Source organism: Xenopus tropicalis, chromosome 8, assembly GCF_000004195.4.
Source record: "Xenopus tropicalis strain Nigerian chromosome 8, UCB_Xtro_10.0, whole genome shotgun sequence".
Classification (NCBI taxonomy): Eukaryota; Metazoa; Chordata; class Amphibia; order Anura; family Pipidae; genus Xenopus; species Xenopus tropicalis.
The window spans coordinates 95,930,998-95,949,426 of NC_030684.2; the positions used below are offsets into that span (position 1 = coordinate 95,930,998).

Consider the following 18,429-nt stretch of genomic DNA (forward strand, 5'->3'; position numbering starts at 1 on the left):
CCTATATGGTTTGTGATCTAACAAGTGTGAATATAGTTTGGAATTTGCCAGCACCTACATGATTCTTGCATTAATATCTGACACTTTAATGAGAGTATTTTACAGCAGTCAAGTTCACTTTCTTCTTAACTTTTTCTCTATCACATTTTGCCATCCACCACTCAAGGCATGATTCTGAAAACAGCTGAGCATCTGACTTCCTACGATACTATCCACACACACATTTCTTTCATTTTATGCCAACAGCAAAATTCCTCAGGAATCCAAGCCAAGAAATTTGTTGAACAAACACAGCTAGATGGACTTACTTTGCTAGCTTCTTTCTTCCACTCCTTGGGGCAGTACTTATAAAGCTTCTGTGAAAGCTCCATATAAACATGCTCATTGTCTGTGCAGAAGAAAAAAAGGGGGGAAGAGATGAATTTAATCTATTTACACAAATACATTTTGCATGAGACACTGTGGCGTCAGTGCAGGGGCCCAATCAAGGTATGAAAACCAAAAATCCTTGCGACAGGCATCACCACACTTTTGCTCTGCAGCTGTTGTTAAACTATAACTCCAACTATTTTCATGTTCAGATACAATTAGGCATGATGATAATTCCGGATTTAACAACTTACGTGTCACAGCTACCCAGGAAGGCAGAGGCCCCTATTTTTAAACATGTTAAACTATGTAAATCAGGAATATCTAACCATACACACAGACACAGATTTTATCTGTTATTGGATACTAGGATTCCAACAACTACTAGGTGGCTGCAGGTTGAATTATTATTAAGATATATTGCATGTTATTTTTTATCTAAAGGAGAACTAGAGCTTAGCTAAAGAAATAAGCTAGAAATGTTGTACATTATGTTTTGGGCTTCTGTCCCAGCCATAGGCAACCATAGCTGTTTAGCAGGGAAGATCTGTGCCTCCAAAAGATGCTCCATAGCTCCCCATCTTCTTTTCTGCTGACTCCCTGTCCATGCTCTGTGCTGCTGTCCGTTACTGAGCTTAGGGACTTATGCACAATATACTGTATATATAGAATATATATGTAACAGTATAAGGCTGATTAGTAATTTATTTGGATTCACATAACGTGGCAGCTCTGAAACCAGTGCAATTAGCATCAGAATTCAATAATTAGACCTGAAGCATCAGCTTATGACAGACCAGCCTCATTATTTTCTTGATAATTTGCAATGACCCCTCAGCTCAGCTGCTCAGAACACAATGAGCATGTACACTGTCCCAGACAGTTCTAATAGAATCCAAGATGGGGTGCTCCTGTGACAAATGTAAAAATGTAAGACCTATATTATTACTACTATAGAGATGCTAAAATTTTTGGCTAGTGCAGTCAGTTTAGTATAGTATATTAAATATGGCATTTCTAGCCACATTCATTTTTAGGGTTTACTTCTCCTTTAAGCAAAAATGTTTGTTGGTCATGAGGTCCCTAAGTGTGTGGGAAGCAACATCAAAACACTCCTTGCTCTTCCTTTAGAAAGTATGCTTGTATGTGAGGTCATCTTTGCTGCCTCTCTAACACCATAGTTACTTATTTAGGGTATTTTAAATGGTACATTATATCCATGCAAAGATGTAAGACAGTCACAATTTACAGTGTAATGAAAGGTGACTTGCTGAAACACAGTAAGAACAGAACTTGTATCTGTGCTGATGAACCTGCACAGGTTACACTGTAAATTGTGACTGTCTAACATCTTTACCTGGATATAATGTACCATTTAAAATACCCAAAAGAAGAACTAAGGTGTTAGGGAGGCAGGAGAGGACAAACCTCCGTCTATGGCAAAGATGACCTTAAAAGCCAACTACTTAGGTATTTGTGCTTAAGTAGTAAAGCTGGCCATACACGTGGCGATCCGACGATGTTTCGTACGACCATCGGTCGCACGAAACATCGTCAGATCCGCCACACACCATTCAGGGCTGAATCGGCAGGTAAGGAGGTAGAAACAATAGGATTTCTACCTCCTTCTGCCGATTCAGCTCTGAAGGGAGAATTTTGGTCAGGCGCCTTCTATGGCGCCCGATCAAAATTTTCTAACCTGGCCTATCGACGAGCCGACCGATTTCAGCAGCTTCCTGCGACATCGGTCGGCTCGCTGACATACCATACACGCACCGATTATCGTACGAAACGAGGTTTCGTACGATAATATCGGTGCGTGTATGGCCACCTTAAGTTCTAAACTAACTTTCAGCGTTTATATATCTTAGTGTTTCAATAAGTGCAATATGTTTAGATACAAAGAAGTTTTGCAGCAGTTGCCATTTTGCCCTCTGGAACATATATTGATGCATGAATGATAGGGGAACATTAGCATTTATACAACCCCCATAGGACGTTTCTTGTCCCCATCGCCTGATCGATTTCACCATGAGTTCAACGTCATGCTTTTTAGGCAAGACAGCTGTTAATTATGTTAAATTGCATACTGTGAGTTGTTTCGGCTGATTGGCATCTTGGGCTTCATTTCATCTATGCCCAGTCCTGTTAGCGAACGTTACAAAGGAGTCACCAGTGTGGCTTGTTTATTGTAGCATTGTGACACCCTTTTGTTTTTTCACATATCTAAAACAAATGTGTGTGTGCGTGCTTGATGTTAATGCCTCACCAGTCTGTCAGGAGGAATGTGTGTGTTGTGAGGAATGTGGCTCCTGCAGAATGCATCTATTGGGGCTGCCTCAGCTGTCCCCACTGCTCACACTGGGCTCAGCATGCTAAAGTCATGGCTTCCAGCATGGCAAGAAGGAAAAGAAGGAGCTGGAAGGACAATTGCAAATTGAAGGTTTTGCTTGTCTGGGCCGTTTGTAGGGCAGGACACCTCTGGTCCATTTATTTTATTAAATTTTATTCTATATTCAAATTCTTTGTAAACCATGTAACTTTCACCTGTAGATCATCTCTAACAGACATCTGTTGTGCCACCATGAAAGCACCAAACTTGTAATTTACTCTCATGATGTATACTGAACAGTTTATTCCCCCACTGACTTTTCATACCACATGATCATATATGCAATTTCTTAATTCCTAGAATACGTGAATGTGATTTGGTGTGTTTTGTGCCAATTACAGTTTATCTGAAAGAGAAAGGCAAGGGGGGATTTAAAGGGGTGAAGTACTTTTGGCATGTTGTTAAATTAATATATTTGTTTTAATATTGAAGTACAGTGTGTTTAAATGTTGACATTATGTACTTGAAACACCACGTTGGTTACATTTTTGATACAGCTTTAAATGTCCCATCTTTTGTGAAGGCATAATGCATATGCAGAAACACCATACTTCAGAAAAATAAATTTATGCCACTGGAAAAATATATGGCTTAAGGATTTACAAGTCCTAACAGTGGTTTGCTAAATCTATTTTGCATAAAGATAATTTTAATATCCTAAAAAAAAAAAATAGATAGATACATAGATAGGTGGATACAGGATAGGAATTTACAGAGAAGGGGTCGTTTTTAGGTTCTAGTCAGGTATTTTAATTCTTTTTAAAATTTTAAACAACAGCAAATTTTATCTCCTAGCAGGCATAACACGAACTAAGACTGCAGTTCCAGGGAATTCTGTTTGACAGAGCACAACTTATAGTAGACAAGCAAAGTATTTATTCATTGTGTGTAAAAAGCATTTCAACTACTCAAATGTCAGTCAGAAATTGTTGGAACTCCTTCTGGTGATGAGAGGTCACGTAAATGATATATCCAGACATGTTCAGATGTGCAAAAATGTGACCCACAGAGAGAGAAGAAAATAACCCACAATGCCTATTTATTTTAGTTTGGCGAGATGTGCAATTGACTGTTGAAATGACAGAAGCTTGAAATTTGTATGACCACTATAACAAGACAATACATATATATATATATATACACATATATCCTATTAGGGCTTTCTGGCTATAGCACATGTGACTTACTTTGTATTACGCTCAGGCCAAAGAGATGACAGTCTCTCAAATGCAGGAGGTCACAGACTTGCTCCAGTAACTCCTGACAAAGTGCTTTAACCTGCAATAGACAACACATACTGAATGGATATCACATACCTATACCTAAGTATTTGGTTTTGTTGATTAGTATTTTAAGGTCCTATGGACACGTAAGAAACAGCCAAACCATTTGCTCCTCCTGTGTCTGCATTAACAGGCACTGTGCTGCCCTGTTTGCAGAAATACAGAGCTGACGTTTGGGTGAAAATGCATACTCACATGTTTCTGCGCCGAAATCCATTTCATGTGTCTGCATGCAAGCCAACTCAGTGTTATGTTAAGGCAGACACAGGAGCGATAGGTTTCACTGTTTCTCACCCTGCCCTCATTCACATACAGCTACACGTTACTGTAGCCTAGGGCTAATGGCGCATGGGGAGATTTGTCACCCGCAGTTAAATCTGGGCAAATCTCCCCAAAATGCTTCTCCATCGGCAATAAAGTAAATCTCCAGTGGGAAAACATTTGCAGTGCTTTGTATTCTAAAGTTGCCTGAGGCTTCAAATCTCCCTGTGTGCAATTAGCCTTAAGGTTGCCCATTTTGAGAACCCAGAAAAGACTATTTTATTTATTTAGAATACTTTGCCCCCACAAAGATTAGTCACTGTGGTAAACAAATTTTAACCCTCTATAAACCAACTGATAATTTTAAATAAACAGTTGATTTTTTTTTTTTTTTTTTTTTACAGGTAGCATTGTTTCTAGGTAGCCAGGTAGTGTTACGACATTGGCTTTAGATAACTATATGGGACTCTAATTAATGAGCAATGTTCCATGGGTGGCAAACATTTATATTAATGAAAATTCCACCCAACTGGGAACATTTGCTGCTGCCATGCCGATCAGCATGCCACTGCTTGTTAGACAGCTAAGATGAGACAAAGCCACCTCCGTTGTTAATAATTTTTAATTATTATTATTATTAGGTCTTCAAGGCCTTTTGGTTAATGGATGTGTCAGTCAACATTTACATTTGAAGTGCTCTGCCTGGGCTTCAATAAGCAAAAGGACTGCTTATAGCTGTGTTTCTCCATAGGTTCTGGAACAGCTGTTGTAGTGTAGTGGTGTACACTACAGAATTACAGCTTCATTGCATATTACTAAAATGCCATTTACACAGGTAGGACCTTATAGCTAGGCAGGCAATCTACATTATAATAAGTTCAAGAATAAAAACTGTTCTTTACTGATAATAGTTTCTAATTGCAGTTTTTTAAGCATTTTGCATTAGCAGTATTTAGTAGGCATGGCTCATTATTAAATACATATATACCAGATCCATAAAAATTCAGATTTGGTTTGGCTAAACACACAATGATGCATACTAATTACGTATAATTGTGGCCAAGAATGTAAATTACTGCCATTCAACAGCCATGACAGTATCTCCTTTGTCTTATCCAGGTACTGATTTTTTCAATTAGCAACCTTTTCAATGCATTTATTTAAACAAGAGTTCTAAACTCTCAGATCTTCAATGACCTAAGCATCATAACAATGGGCCCGGACCACTATACATTTACCCTGGGGATAAGGAACACAAGCATTCATGATAGCAATGTGCGTAAAAAACACCGACCAAAAGTACTGCAGCCTACACAATGTCTAACACTGCATTAAGCTCTTTTAAACTACAATTCCCTGCAGTTGCTGAGAGTCAGTTGTCAAAAGGAGTAGATGATTGCAGCAATGCTATTTTGAGCTCCAGACCTTGGCTATTGGCCTTTAAAGACCCTGCATTCCTCTGGACATACTCACATTTATAATGATATTCAAAGTATCATCATTTGGTAGGAAGACACAAACGCTCCGTCGGTCCTGCATGACTCGATTGTTCTGGAAGTTCAGTTTGCTCATTTTGTTTTGGGCTTCTCTGGGGGTCACTGTGGCGCTCCAAGCCTTCGCAGACACCGCAGACTGGGATTCCCTGATCTCTTGGGGATTCTCATTATTAGGCTGTATCTGGGAGGAGTACTCCTCTATCCAAGAACTATCTCTGCAAGAGAAGCGAACACTAGCATCAGACAAGTGTACCTTTCACAGATTTGCTTTCCTAGAGTTCAGCATTCTCAACTGATATACAGAATGTAGTTTTCAGAGAATTTGCATGCTCCTTTACTATGAAATGAGCTGTAGTTCAGATTAAAAAAAAAAAAGAGTTGCCTATGGATTATTGCTCTGTGTTGTCACTTTACTGGAATTATTACGACAAAACTTAATTGCTCCTTTTAAACAGCCTCGGGGAACAGGTTTTGCACAACTCACTTCCTAACAAATGAGCCATGCTAAAGAGACAACAAAATTATTACAAATTATTAACAAGTTATTTATGTTTGTGCTACTGGCTGCACTTGGTTTTATCTGGCAGGGAGAAACGTTTCTACACTGGTACATGCTTTGCCACAAACAACTTCACGTGACACAAATGCTAGCTTCAGTTTTTGCCACAGCCGATAACAGAATGTTTAACAGGATTATTAATTAAGGAGATGTTCAAACAAAATGCTTAGTACAAAATTAAATATATTTAGAGAATTTAAACTGCCACAATGATTTCCAGAACTCTCTGCCAACAGTCACCTAAATGACTCCAGAAATCCTTAGGAAAATAAAGGCACAGCAGTCAGTCTGTTAGGTGCCAGCTGAGCTCACTTTGGCATGAGCGACAGACTACTTCTAGGAAAAAAGCAGCGGGAAACATAGGCCTGCTTAAATCTAGCAACATATGCCTTTTGGCTGGCATGTAGAACACCTGTAAATGAGGAATCGTTCTTTGTCTGTATGCAACTTTATTTGCAAAATAAGCCCCAGAACAGTATCTTTAATTATTTTCTTTAAATTTTCAGAAACAGGAGTCAGAAAATGTAATCCCTGCTTATCTGCTTATTTTATTTATTAATATGTGTGGAAGCTTTCTTTGACTGGTAAAAATAAATTAATAAAAAATCTCCAAAGAACTCAACGAAACTGTAACTAAATATTCATTTCATTCATTTATTATCTGTTATTTATAAAGCTCTGACACATTTCCACAACAGGTTACAGAGATTATAGGCCATTTACATCAGTCCCTGCCCACAAAGGACTGTACAGTCTAAGGTCCCTATCACATTAACACATAGTAGGGTCATTTTAACCAGGAGCCAATTAACCAGCTTCTATGTTTTTGGAGTGTGGGAGGAAAATGAAGTACCTAGAGGAAACCCACACAGACATGGGGAGAACATAAAATCTGGGAGACCCTGTAACAAAAAGCAATAATACTGTAATTAAAGTAAGCATCTCTCAGACATAGAAAGAAGACAAGTGCTGTCCTTGGTCAAAAAAATGACCCTTAAAGTGTCCTGACTTTCAGGTGATATTTTGGCATGTCATTGTGAAACCTACAGAAATGAGTAGTTCTAAAAACAACCACACGCAGAGTTATATTAAGTCTGACATACATGGAAACCAGCCAAATCAGGTAATCACCAACATCCATGTGTTGGAGCTCCAAGCTAATCTAATGCATTATTCTAAATTACAGTATATTACTTTTCATAAACCATAAACCTGGTGTAACAACTGGTCTAGCCACGTATAGTCTTTTCTTGCCAGGCTCTGTTAGTCATGGTGAAAGTGGCCAGCAGGACAATTTATTTTCCTCAGGCTAATGGTTTCCCAAGTGAGCAAAGCATTTGTCCGACACACCCGTTCAGCAGAGTCTACTGAAATTTATTCCACTAAATAGAAGCAGCCCTTTCCAGTATGAGGGGAAAAAAAACTATATTATATATATATATATATATATATATATATATATATATATATATATATATATATATATATATATTGCAAAAAAAGACCAGCAACACCGGATCTATTGTGAATAGTAGATTATATTAAAAAATGCATGAACAGCCAACGTTACGTTTCGATCCCCATCGGGACCTTTCTCAAGGCAATATATATATATATATATATGTGCATTCTTATACTTTATAGTTACACTTATAGACATACATAAATACGCAGTTCAGTCAGCAGCATGGCATCGCTTCCTCTTTGTATTTTCATTGGTTGATGTTTAGTTTTGAGATCAAAACATCAGTGAATAAATATTAACAATTTATGCACTTTATGAGTATTCACCTATTTTACACAACTCACTCACATGCCCACTTTTGCCATCAGCTAATGATCAATGCAATGAGGGCATGGATGTAGATGTTTAAACCATACAATACATGACACATATAGCCTAAATCAAATTGGTTAAATGCCAGTATATTGCTACCCTTATAGATGCATTAAATCGTTTTAAATATCATAGATGAGCATCTCACCCCATTGTTCCATTGGACCTTCTTCTATAACAGTAGTTATCTAGAGCATATAGGGTTTTACTGTTGCCCCTTTACCATTTACCATGTAGTTCCTTGCCTTGCTAAAGGGCTTTCTCAACAGAACAACCAAGTTAGTGGTTCCTTTAATGTTTTAATAGACAGACTTAATATTTGCAGTTTTCTGCAGGATTACAACCTCTGTTCTTGTATTATTCTAAAAAGATCTTACTTTTAAACTGAGGTCAGGGGTTGGCCGTAAACAGAGCAGGCACTCAGGGAGCAGTATGTATATTTGTTTTCCAGATTTCTTTCGGAGATCACTACTCTGACTTACTCTAGTGCCACCCAAGAATGCCTTTGGCTAATACAGGCATTTTAAGAAACAGTAGTTTGCCAGTAATACTTTCCTATCGCAGCAGGATTTCCATGCTGCATTTTATTTTAAAGTACGGTCATCCAAAACCAACTGAAAGTACATATCAGAATATTCATGACAACCAGTTGAAAGAAGGAGCCCTACCTGCTTATTTTAAGAGAGATTTGTGGATCATCTGTCAAGGCACATTTACACAATATGTCTAAAGCAACACAAAACAAATATGGCACACAGGCCTCTTTTATTGACTGTACCTAGCACATACTACCAAAGTGGCATATGTGTGAGTTACACCTTATAATACTCAGAAAACACCTTTTAATAATTCAAAAGACAAACCTAGAGGCCCAGAAAGATGGAGACATATTAATGAAGCAGGGAGAACAAAGCAAGAGGAAACAGAAGAAAGATACAAGGGCTAAAGAGCAGCAAAGAAACTGTCAAGGGCAGAATGAACTGCAGAGGTCAGGGAGATGAGTGGAAGTAAAAGATGCAGTGCAGGGATGTAAGGGGTTAAGGAAGAGGCGAGAAAACGAACTAGAAAATAATGAGTTACTGGTGGATGAGCTGAAAGAAGGTAGAAAACAGAAATTGGAAACAGGGAGGGGGGTTGAAAGATGATGTAAAAAGAGGCAAAGTGAAAATAGAAATTAAAGGAAAGGTAGGCAATGAAAACCTTAGCCCAGAAAGTTCCAAATACTGCTTTTGGGAGAACTTAACAGTTTGAAAGTTCTACTGTAATTAATAATGAAGGTCTTTATATCAATGGCAGGTGCCATTTTTCTGATCAAATCAATGCACACTAGTGCATGGCTAAACTAAATGATGTGAAGATTAAGCATAACAAATTTTTGTTGCTATTTTTGTATTTGCACAGTCTCCCAAAATGGCAAATTCAGCTTGAATCAAAGCAGCATTTTGATAAGACTACCTCAAAAAATTCCAACCTTGAATGGCAAATATGCCAAAAACACAACTGAGGGCAGAAATGTGTTACTTGTCTTTCTAAGGACGTGTCAGATTCAGCAAGTAGGCACCAAAATGCTTTTTACACTCATTGCATAATACAAAATGTTCTCGGGAAAATGTTCCGAATTCCTGCTGTAACTCCATAAAATAGCTTCCATTCTATCAGAGCCACTGGTTAAAAAACACAATAGATAGAAACAATTTATTTTATGTAAGCCTTCATGCTGTAATCTTTCTGTACATTTAATTCCTTGATTTCAGATTGTTGGCAGATGTGGAAGTAATTACAATGTAGTAAGGCATTTGTAATTCCCTGAGACACACATTGCGGTGTAATTCACTGAACAATACATGCTATGGAAAAGAGCTTTCGACCCGAAAGCTGCAATTCATGTTTTTGCAACAATTACTGAACCTGGAGTTGTACTTATCCTCCTCTGGTGCAGATATGCCTAGAAAAGAATGACTAAAAGTTTCTCTAGAAAGGGAAAGTCATATTACCTACCAGGCTTTAGAACAATGGTTCCCAAACTCTTGGGCTGATGGTTGGGAGCCTGAAGATCAATTAGGGCTCTGGCACACGGGGAGATTAGTCGCCCGCAACAAATCTCCCTGTTCGCGGGTGACTAATCTCCCCGAGTTGCCTTCACCTGCCATCCCACCGGTGACAATGTAAGTTGCCGGTGGGATGGCACATGCGGCGGTGCGATTTCGGGAAATCGCCGAAAAAGACTTGCGAGGCTTTCTCGCCGATTTGCGCAAAATCGCGCCACCGCGTGTGCTATCCCACCGGCAACTTACATTGTCGCCGGTGGGATGGCAGGTGAAGGCAACTCGTAGGCGACTAATCTCCCCCGCGAACAGGGAGTTTTGTCGCGGGCGACTAATCTCCTGGTGTGCCAGAGCCCTTAAGGTAAAAGGGAGAATATCTATTTGCTGTCCCAGTTTCTTTTACAACAGCTAGACTTAGGTGAGATTTGAGACAAGTGATTATTAGCTGTACTACTAATACTAGCTATGGCTAAAGGAATGAGAGAATACTGTTTCATATGAAATATGTTGGGGTTCTTGATCATCTTTTCCAAACTAAAGTTCTTGTTAGAGCTTGTCACTTGTTTTCTGTTAAGCAATCATGAGGTCAGTTGAGTGACGGTTCACACCCGTACCTCACAAGATTAAAACCACTCAAATTTTAAATCAGCCTTGCAGTAAAGGTGATTAGCAGGACCCCAATAGGTGAACACTAGATTACAAAACTTTTTGGGTTCCCTTTTGTTGTTATATTACAATATGATCACCTTGTTAGAGTTATAGGGACAACCAAAGCATTAAACAAAAACTCACCAAAAAAATCACATCACAACAACTCAACAGGTTGCTCCCTCCCCAGCCAATGTTGTATACTGGTTATCTAATTATCTACTTTGCAAGAGCCAAACACGGAGTAGCTTCAGTTTCCCTGTTTGTCCGGGTTAGCTGAAGAAGTAAAAAAACTTTTTTTTACCGAATTAAACTATAGAAAGAAGTATTTTTAACACAAACTCTATTATTTGCGCTCATGTTAAACAAAGGAGTATACTGCCTCCTTTAACCCCATTTTCAAACATCATTTATTCTGAAACACATAATGGGCAATATATAATTATGATGGTTAGTTTATAAAGTGCGCAAACTGGTAGAATATAGAACAGCAAGTGCTGCTGTGCAGTCAACACAAAGGGTAATAAGTAAGCAGACTGAATACAAAAGGGGTTTCTAACAATGACAATAATAGAAACGTTAAGGCACCCCTAACAACCCCAAACTACTGTGACATTGCTACATGATTACTCAGCAATGGAACATTCAACCACTACACCATGTAATAGAGCTTTTAAACTTTTCTAAATGTAACTTTCAAAACACTTACTCAATCCATTTGCTAACAAGTTGTAGTCAGTGGCAAGAAGTGCAACGTTATTCTGCTCCAGGTTGGTCTCTAACCTGATACGTGGGTCATTCGTCAAACAGCTTTTTTATCCAGTAATACACTCCAAAGCAAATGCATCAATATGCGACTGTTCAAAATGAACTTAGCTAAACTTTATGTAACCAGGCCAAAATGAACCAAATGGATTGTACTCATACATGTAAGCATACAAGAACATAAAGGAGGGTTGCTTTATACACACATTACACATTACCTCCCATACTTAAGCATACATACAGTGGATATCAAAAGTCTACACACCCCTGGTAAAATGTCAGGTTCCTGTGCTGTATAAAAATGAGACAAAGAAATAATTTTAGAACTTTTTCCACCTTTAATGTGACCTATAAACTGTACCACTCAATTGAAAAACAAACTGAAATATTTTAGGTGGAGGGAAGAAAACCAAAAAAACTAAAATAATGTGGTTGCTTAAGTGTGCACACCCTCTTCTAACTGGGGATGTAGCTGTATTCAGAATTAAGCAATCACATTCAAAATAATGTTAAATAGGAGTCAGCATACACCTTCCATCATTTAAAGTGCCTCTGATTAACCCCAAATAAAGTTCAGCTGCTCTAGTTGGTCTTTCCTGACATTTTTTTAGTGGCATCCCACAGCAAAGCCATGGTCCACAAAGAGCTTCCAAAGCATCAGAGGGATCTCATTGTTAAAAGATATCAGTCAGGAGAAGGGTAGAAAAGAATTTCCAAGGCATTAGATATACCATGGAACACAGTGAAGACGGTCATCATCAAGTGGAGAAAATATGGTACAACAGTGACATTACCAAGAACTGGACGTCCCTCCAAAATTGATGAAAAGACGAGAAGAAAACTGGTCAGGGAGGCTACTAAGAGGCCTACAGCAACATTAAAGGAGCTGCAGGAATATCTGGCAAGTACTGGCTGTGTGGTACATGTGACAACAATCTCCCGTATTCTTCATATGTCTGGGCTATGGGGTAGAGTGGCAAGACGAAAGCCTTTTCTTACGAAGAAAAACATCCAAGCCAGGCTACATTTTGCAAAAACACATCTGAAGTCTCCCAAAAGCATGTGGGAAAAGGTGTTATGGTCTGATGAAACCAAGGTTGAACTTTTTGGCCATAATTCCAAAAAATATGTTTGGCGCAAAAACAATACTGCACATCACCAAAAGAACACCATACCCACAGTGATGCATGGTGGTGGCAGCATCATGCTTTGGGGCTGTTTTTCTTCAGCTGGAACTGGGGCCTTAGTTAAGATAGAGGGAATTATGAACAGTTCCAAATACCAGTCAATATTGGCACAAAACCCTCAGGCTTCTGCTAGAAAGGTGAACATGAGGAGGAACTTCATCTTTCAGCATGACAACGACCCAAAGGATACATCCAAATCAACAAAGGAATGGCTTCACCGGAAGAAGATTAAAGTTTTGGAATGGCCCAGCCAGAGCCCAGACCTGAATCCGATTGAAAATCTGTGGGTTGATCTGAAGAGGGCTGTGCACAGGAGATGCCCTCACAATCTGACAGATTTGGAGTGTTTCTGCAAAGAAGAGTGTGCAAATCTTGCAAAGTCAAAATGCGCCATGCTGATAGACTCATACCCAAAAAGACTGAGTGCTGTAATAAAATCAAAAGGTGCTTCAACAAAGTATTAGTTTAAGGGTGTGCACACTTATGCAACCACATTATTTTAGTTTTTTTGGTTTTCTTCCCTCCGCCTAAAAGATTTCAGTTTATTTTTCAATTGAGTGGTACAGTTTATAGGTCACATTAAAGGTGGAAAAAGTTCTGAAATTATTTATCTTTGTCTCATTTTTATACAGCACAGGAACCTGACATTTTACCAGGGGTGTGTAGACTTTTTATATCCATTGTACAAATATATCCAGTGGTAACAGTTAAACAAGCCAAACCAAAACAGTTAATCAAGCCAAAACAGGAAATACTTATTTATTACAGTTTTCCCACTTAACATCCAAGACAAATTACAAATTAAATAACGTTTGTATTGATGCATTTTTCCCTTTAATTACTATTTTTTATCCCTCCTAAATCCAGCCCTGAATGCTTGTTTGCACTGAATTATCATTACCCAGAGCATTTTGTCTAAGATTAAGAGACGTTGAGGCTCTTCAGATGTAGCGCTGCCAAATCACTAACAGACTTCCTTTCTTCATCAGCTGACACAAGTCACAAGGACCCAAAGGCACAGTGAAGAAGAAACAACCTGGTGTTTGAGTTAAGGCTATGCTAACCAGGAGATTTATCACCCACCATAAACCTGTGCTACTGTGAGTGACAAGTGTCCTGGAAATGCCTTCCCTTTGTCTAACATACAGATCGCTGCATTTAAAATTTTTTACACACAGCAATCCAGCTTAGTCCTGGGAAAATAAGACTTTCCTGTGATTAAGCTAGCTTGCTGTGTGTTATATGTTTTACATGTGGTGATCCACAGGGGAGGGTATTTCAAGGAAATTTGTCACCCACGGTAACCCAAATTTATCACTGTCAATCAATCTCTTGCCGGCGCAATTTCGCGCAAATCGGCGAAAAAGCCTTGCAAGTCTTTTTCGGCGATTTCCCGAAATCGCGCCGCCGCGTGTGCCATCCCACCGGCCACTTACATTGTTGCCGGTGGGATGGCAGGGTAAGGCAACTCGGGGAGATTAGTCGCCCGCGAACAGGGAGTTTTGTCGCAGGCGACTAATCTCCCCGTGTGCCAGAGCCCTTAGGGCAGTGGTACACAGGGAGATAGTCAACCACAGTTAATCTTGGCTAATCTTATCGAAATGCCTTCCCACTGTCAATAAAGTGAGTCATCGGTGGGAAGGCATACGCATTGCTTTGTTTTCTGAAGTCGCCCAAATTTTCCTGTGCATGAAACTTCAGCAACTTCGAAAATGAAGTGCCACCCACACCTTCCCACTGGCGATTCAACTGATAAAAGAGGCAATTATCTGTTTGTCTCTGAATTCATTACTAAATAGACCCAACCCAAGACAATTACATCCATGTAGTGCATCAGATTAATATATCTGACCATATGGCAGCCTAGGGCATTACAATCTGAAATGTTACCTTTACTGCATTATGGCTTAACTGGCTTTTTGAGGGACACTCTAGGACAGTACAAGCATTACAGTCAGTTCTATCTCCAGTTAAAATACTGAATGCTCTTTAATGAAGATTTTATAAGGTGCTAGACAGTCGTAGTTGGAATTATATTCTGAGAACGTTTGCAGCTTTGCAGTTGGTCTTTCTAAGTTTTCAGTTATTTAGCAATTTGTTTAGCAGCTTTCAAGTTTGATATTTCAGCAGCTATCTAGTTATGCTAGCTATGGTCCTATTACCTAGTAACCAGGCAGTGGTTTAAATAAGAGACTGGAGTAAGTATAGAAAATAAGTAATAAAAAGGAACAATAACAATAAAATTGTAGCCATTACAAGTGACAGTTATTTTGCTTGCTGGAGTCAGTGACCCCCACTTGAAAGCTGGAAAGAGGAAGGCAAATAATAAAAAACTCAAAGAATAAATATTAACAACTAATTGCAAAGTTACAAGGAATAGGACATTCTATAATATACTAAGGGGCTGATTTACTTACCCACGAACGGGTCGAATGGAGTCCGATTGCGTTTTTTTCGTAATGATCGGTATTTTGCGATTTTTTCGTATGTTTTGCGATTTTTTCGGATTCTTTACGAATTTTTCGTTACCAATACGATTTTTGCGTAAAAACGCGAGTTTTTCGTATCCATTACGAAAGTTGCGTAAAAAGTTGCGCATTTTTCGCGTAAGTTTTAACGCTACGAAAAATGCGCAACTTTTTACGCAACTTTCGTAATGGATACGAAAAACTCGCGTTTTTACGCAAAAATCGTATTGGTAACGAAAAATTCGTACAGAATCCGAAAAAATCGCAAAACATACGAAAAAGTCGCAAAATGTTCGTTTTCAAGTCGGAACTTTTCCAATTCGGGTCGGATTCGTGGGTTAGTAAATCAGCCCCTAAGAGTTAACTTCAAGGTAAACCACCCCTATTGTCATTAGTCCTTCTAGGAAGTCACAAACAGGGTTTTCTCCCCCACGCACTGGGTGAATTTCAGCAAGCAAACAAATTTTCTGGTCAAAATCCAGCCCTTGTGCACAGTAACAGGTGGATGTCATTCTGTTCATTGTCTGTACACGTGGGACTGTATCAGGCTATATTGGTATTACAGCTGGAGCTAGTCTTTCTCTTGGTGTGTTGCAGCCTACTGCTGATTACTTGACACGCCATGTTTGAGGCCTGGATTATAATAAAACTATAATATCATTCAGACAAGTCTATAGATCACCATAGCGGACAGGGAGAGCCGTATAAAATCCCAACATCACACGGCCCTGTTTCACAGCAAGAAACTGAATTTAAAGTCTAATGAACAACTATGCTTTGTATTAAGACATTTCCTAACAAAGATGTTGGAGGAGCTAAGTCATTTTCAATCCTTTTTAATAAATTAGCTGAGTAAGTGGATCAGTGCAATTTGTATGTACATATCCAATGTTCATTACCACATACCATGAGTGGTTGGTATGTGGCTGCCTTTAGATTCTCCATCCATCACAAGTTAAATTATTATTATTTATTAGTATATGTTATGTATACAGCACTGACACATTTAAATTACTTATTTAGGTTGTTAATCCTCTAAGAAAAGAAGTGTTTTCAGTGTGCATGATATTTGCAGGGTTTCTTTCTTGATGTTGTTGACTCTCAACTATTGTATAGTACTACAATAGTTGAGAGTCAACAAAATCAAGAAAGAAACCCTGCACATGTAAAACAGGTTGAAAATCTTAAGGTCAATATGAATTAATATATATGCATTGGCTTTTATATATTGTAGAAGTATTGTTCATCTGCAGATGTTAGCTTATCAAAAGTCACACATCTGTGAGAAAAACGGCATCAGGCAGAAAAAAATTCTTCAATTACAGTACAATGTAGACAATTAGAACTCGGTCAGTAAGAAACTGTAGGGTCCACAAAAATGTACTTGACACAGATGCCGCCAGATACAAGCAAATGGAGTGTATACATAATAATAGTAAATTTCTCCTGTCTGATCTTTATTCAGCTAAAGGAAGCCCCTTTCAGCCTCATCATACAGGGGATCTATCACATGACGTAAATCATATTTTAATTACAAAAAGAAATTTATTTTGCGCATATTTAGTACACTGGGGTGCCTTCATGACATAAAGGCTTCCAGCACAGAGTTGCACAGCACTATGTAAGTGCCTGGAGGCACCTAAATAGTACCAAAGCCAGGCAGGCATATGCCTCAGCACTGACTCACTGCAGTTTACTTTAGCAAAACAGCTGACTTAACCTTGTAAGTAATAAAAAAAGCAATAAAAAGCTGGCACATGAGTATGCAAGGATCACTAGTCCCCATGCTGATTACATGCGTTTATATATATATACAGTGGTGTGAAAAACTATTTGCCCCCTTCCTGATTTCTTATTCTTTTGCATGTTTGTCACACAAAATGTTTCTGATCATCAAACACATTTAACTATTAGTCAAAGATAACACAAGTTAACACAAAATGCAGTTTTTAAATGAGGGTTTTTATTATTTAGGGAGAAAAAAATCCAAACCTACATGGCCCTGTGTGAAAAAGTAATTGCCCCCTGAACCTAATAACTGGTTGGGCCACCCTTAGCAGCAATAACTGCAATCAAGCGTTTGCGATAACTTGCAACGAGTCTTTTACAGCGCTCTGGAGGAATTTTGGCCCACTCATCTTTGCAGAATTGTTGTAATTCAGCTTTATTTGAGGGTTTTCTAGCATGAACCACCTTTTTAAGGTCATGCCACAACATCTCAATAGGATTGAGGTCAGGATTTTGACTAGGCCACTCCAAAGTCTTCATTTTGTTTTTCTTCAGCCATTCAGAGGTGGATTTGCTGGTGTGTTTTGGGTCATTGTCCTGCTGCAGCACCCAAGATCGCTTCAGCTTGAGTTGACGAACAAATGGCCGGACATTCTCCTTCAGGATTTTTTGGTAGACAGTAGAATTCATGGTTCCATCTATCACAGCAAGCCTTCCAGGTCCTGAAGCAGCAAAACAACCCCAGACCATCACACTGCCACCACCATATTTTACTGTTGGTATGATGTTTTTTTTCTGAAATGCTGTGTTACTTTTACGCCAGATGTAACGGGACACGCACCTTCCAAAAAGTTCAACTTTTGTCTCGTCGGTCCACAAGGTATTTTCCCAAAAGTCTTGACAATCATTGAGATGTTTTTTAGCAAAATTGAGACGAGCCTTAATGTTCTTTTTGCTTAAAAGTGGTTTGCGCCTTGGAAATCTGCCATGCAGGCCGTTTTTGCCCAGTCTCTTTCTTATGGTGGAGTCGTGAACACTGACCTTAATTGAGGCAAGTGAGGCCTGCAGTTCTTTAGATGTTGTCCTGGGGTCTTTTGTGGCCTCTCAGATGAGTTGTCTCTGCGCTCTTGGGGTAATTTTGGCCGGCCGGCCACTCTTGGGAAGGTTCACCACTGTTCCATGTTTTTGCCATTTGTGGATAATGGCTCTCACTGTGGTTCGCTGGAGTCCCAAAGCTTTAGAAATGGCTTTATAACCTTTACCAGACTGATAGATCTCAATTACTTTTGTTCTCATTTGTTCCTGAATTTCTTTGGATCTTGGCATGATGTCTAGCTTTTGAGGTGCTTTTGGTCTACTTCTCTGTGTCAGGTAGCTCCTATTTAAGTGAT

At 38.9% G+C, this 18,429-nt stretch overlaps 1 protein-coding gene across 4 annotated transcripts in view; it reads right to left on the reverse strand.

Moving 5' to 3' along the window:
- frmd6 (FERM domain containing 6) overlaps window positions 1-18,429 on the reverse strand; it is a 103,511-nt gene that overhangs the window by 28,168 nt on the left and 56,914 nt on the right. For all 4 annotated transcript variants that reach the window (XM_031890861.1, XM_012969326.3, XM_012969325.3 and 1 more), the window contains exons 2-4: window positions 5,779-6,016; window positions 3,949-4,039; window positions 309-388 (exon numbers count right to left, since the gene is read on the reverse strand). In XM_031890861.1, the coding sequence (XP_031746721.1) occupies window positions 309-388; window positions 3,949-4,039; window positions 5,779-5,877 (270 nt within the window). In that variant the 5' untranslated portion in view covers window positions 5,878-6,016. The remainder of the gene's footprint in view (window positions 1-308; window positions 389-3,948; window positions 4,040-5,778; window positions 6,017-18,429) is intronic.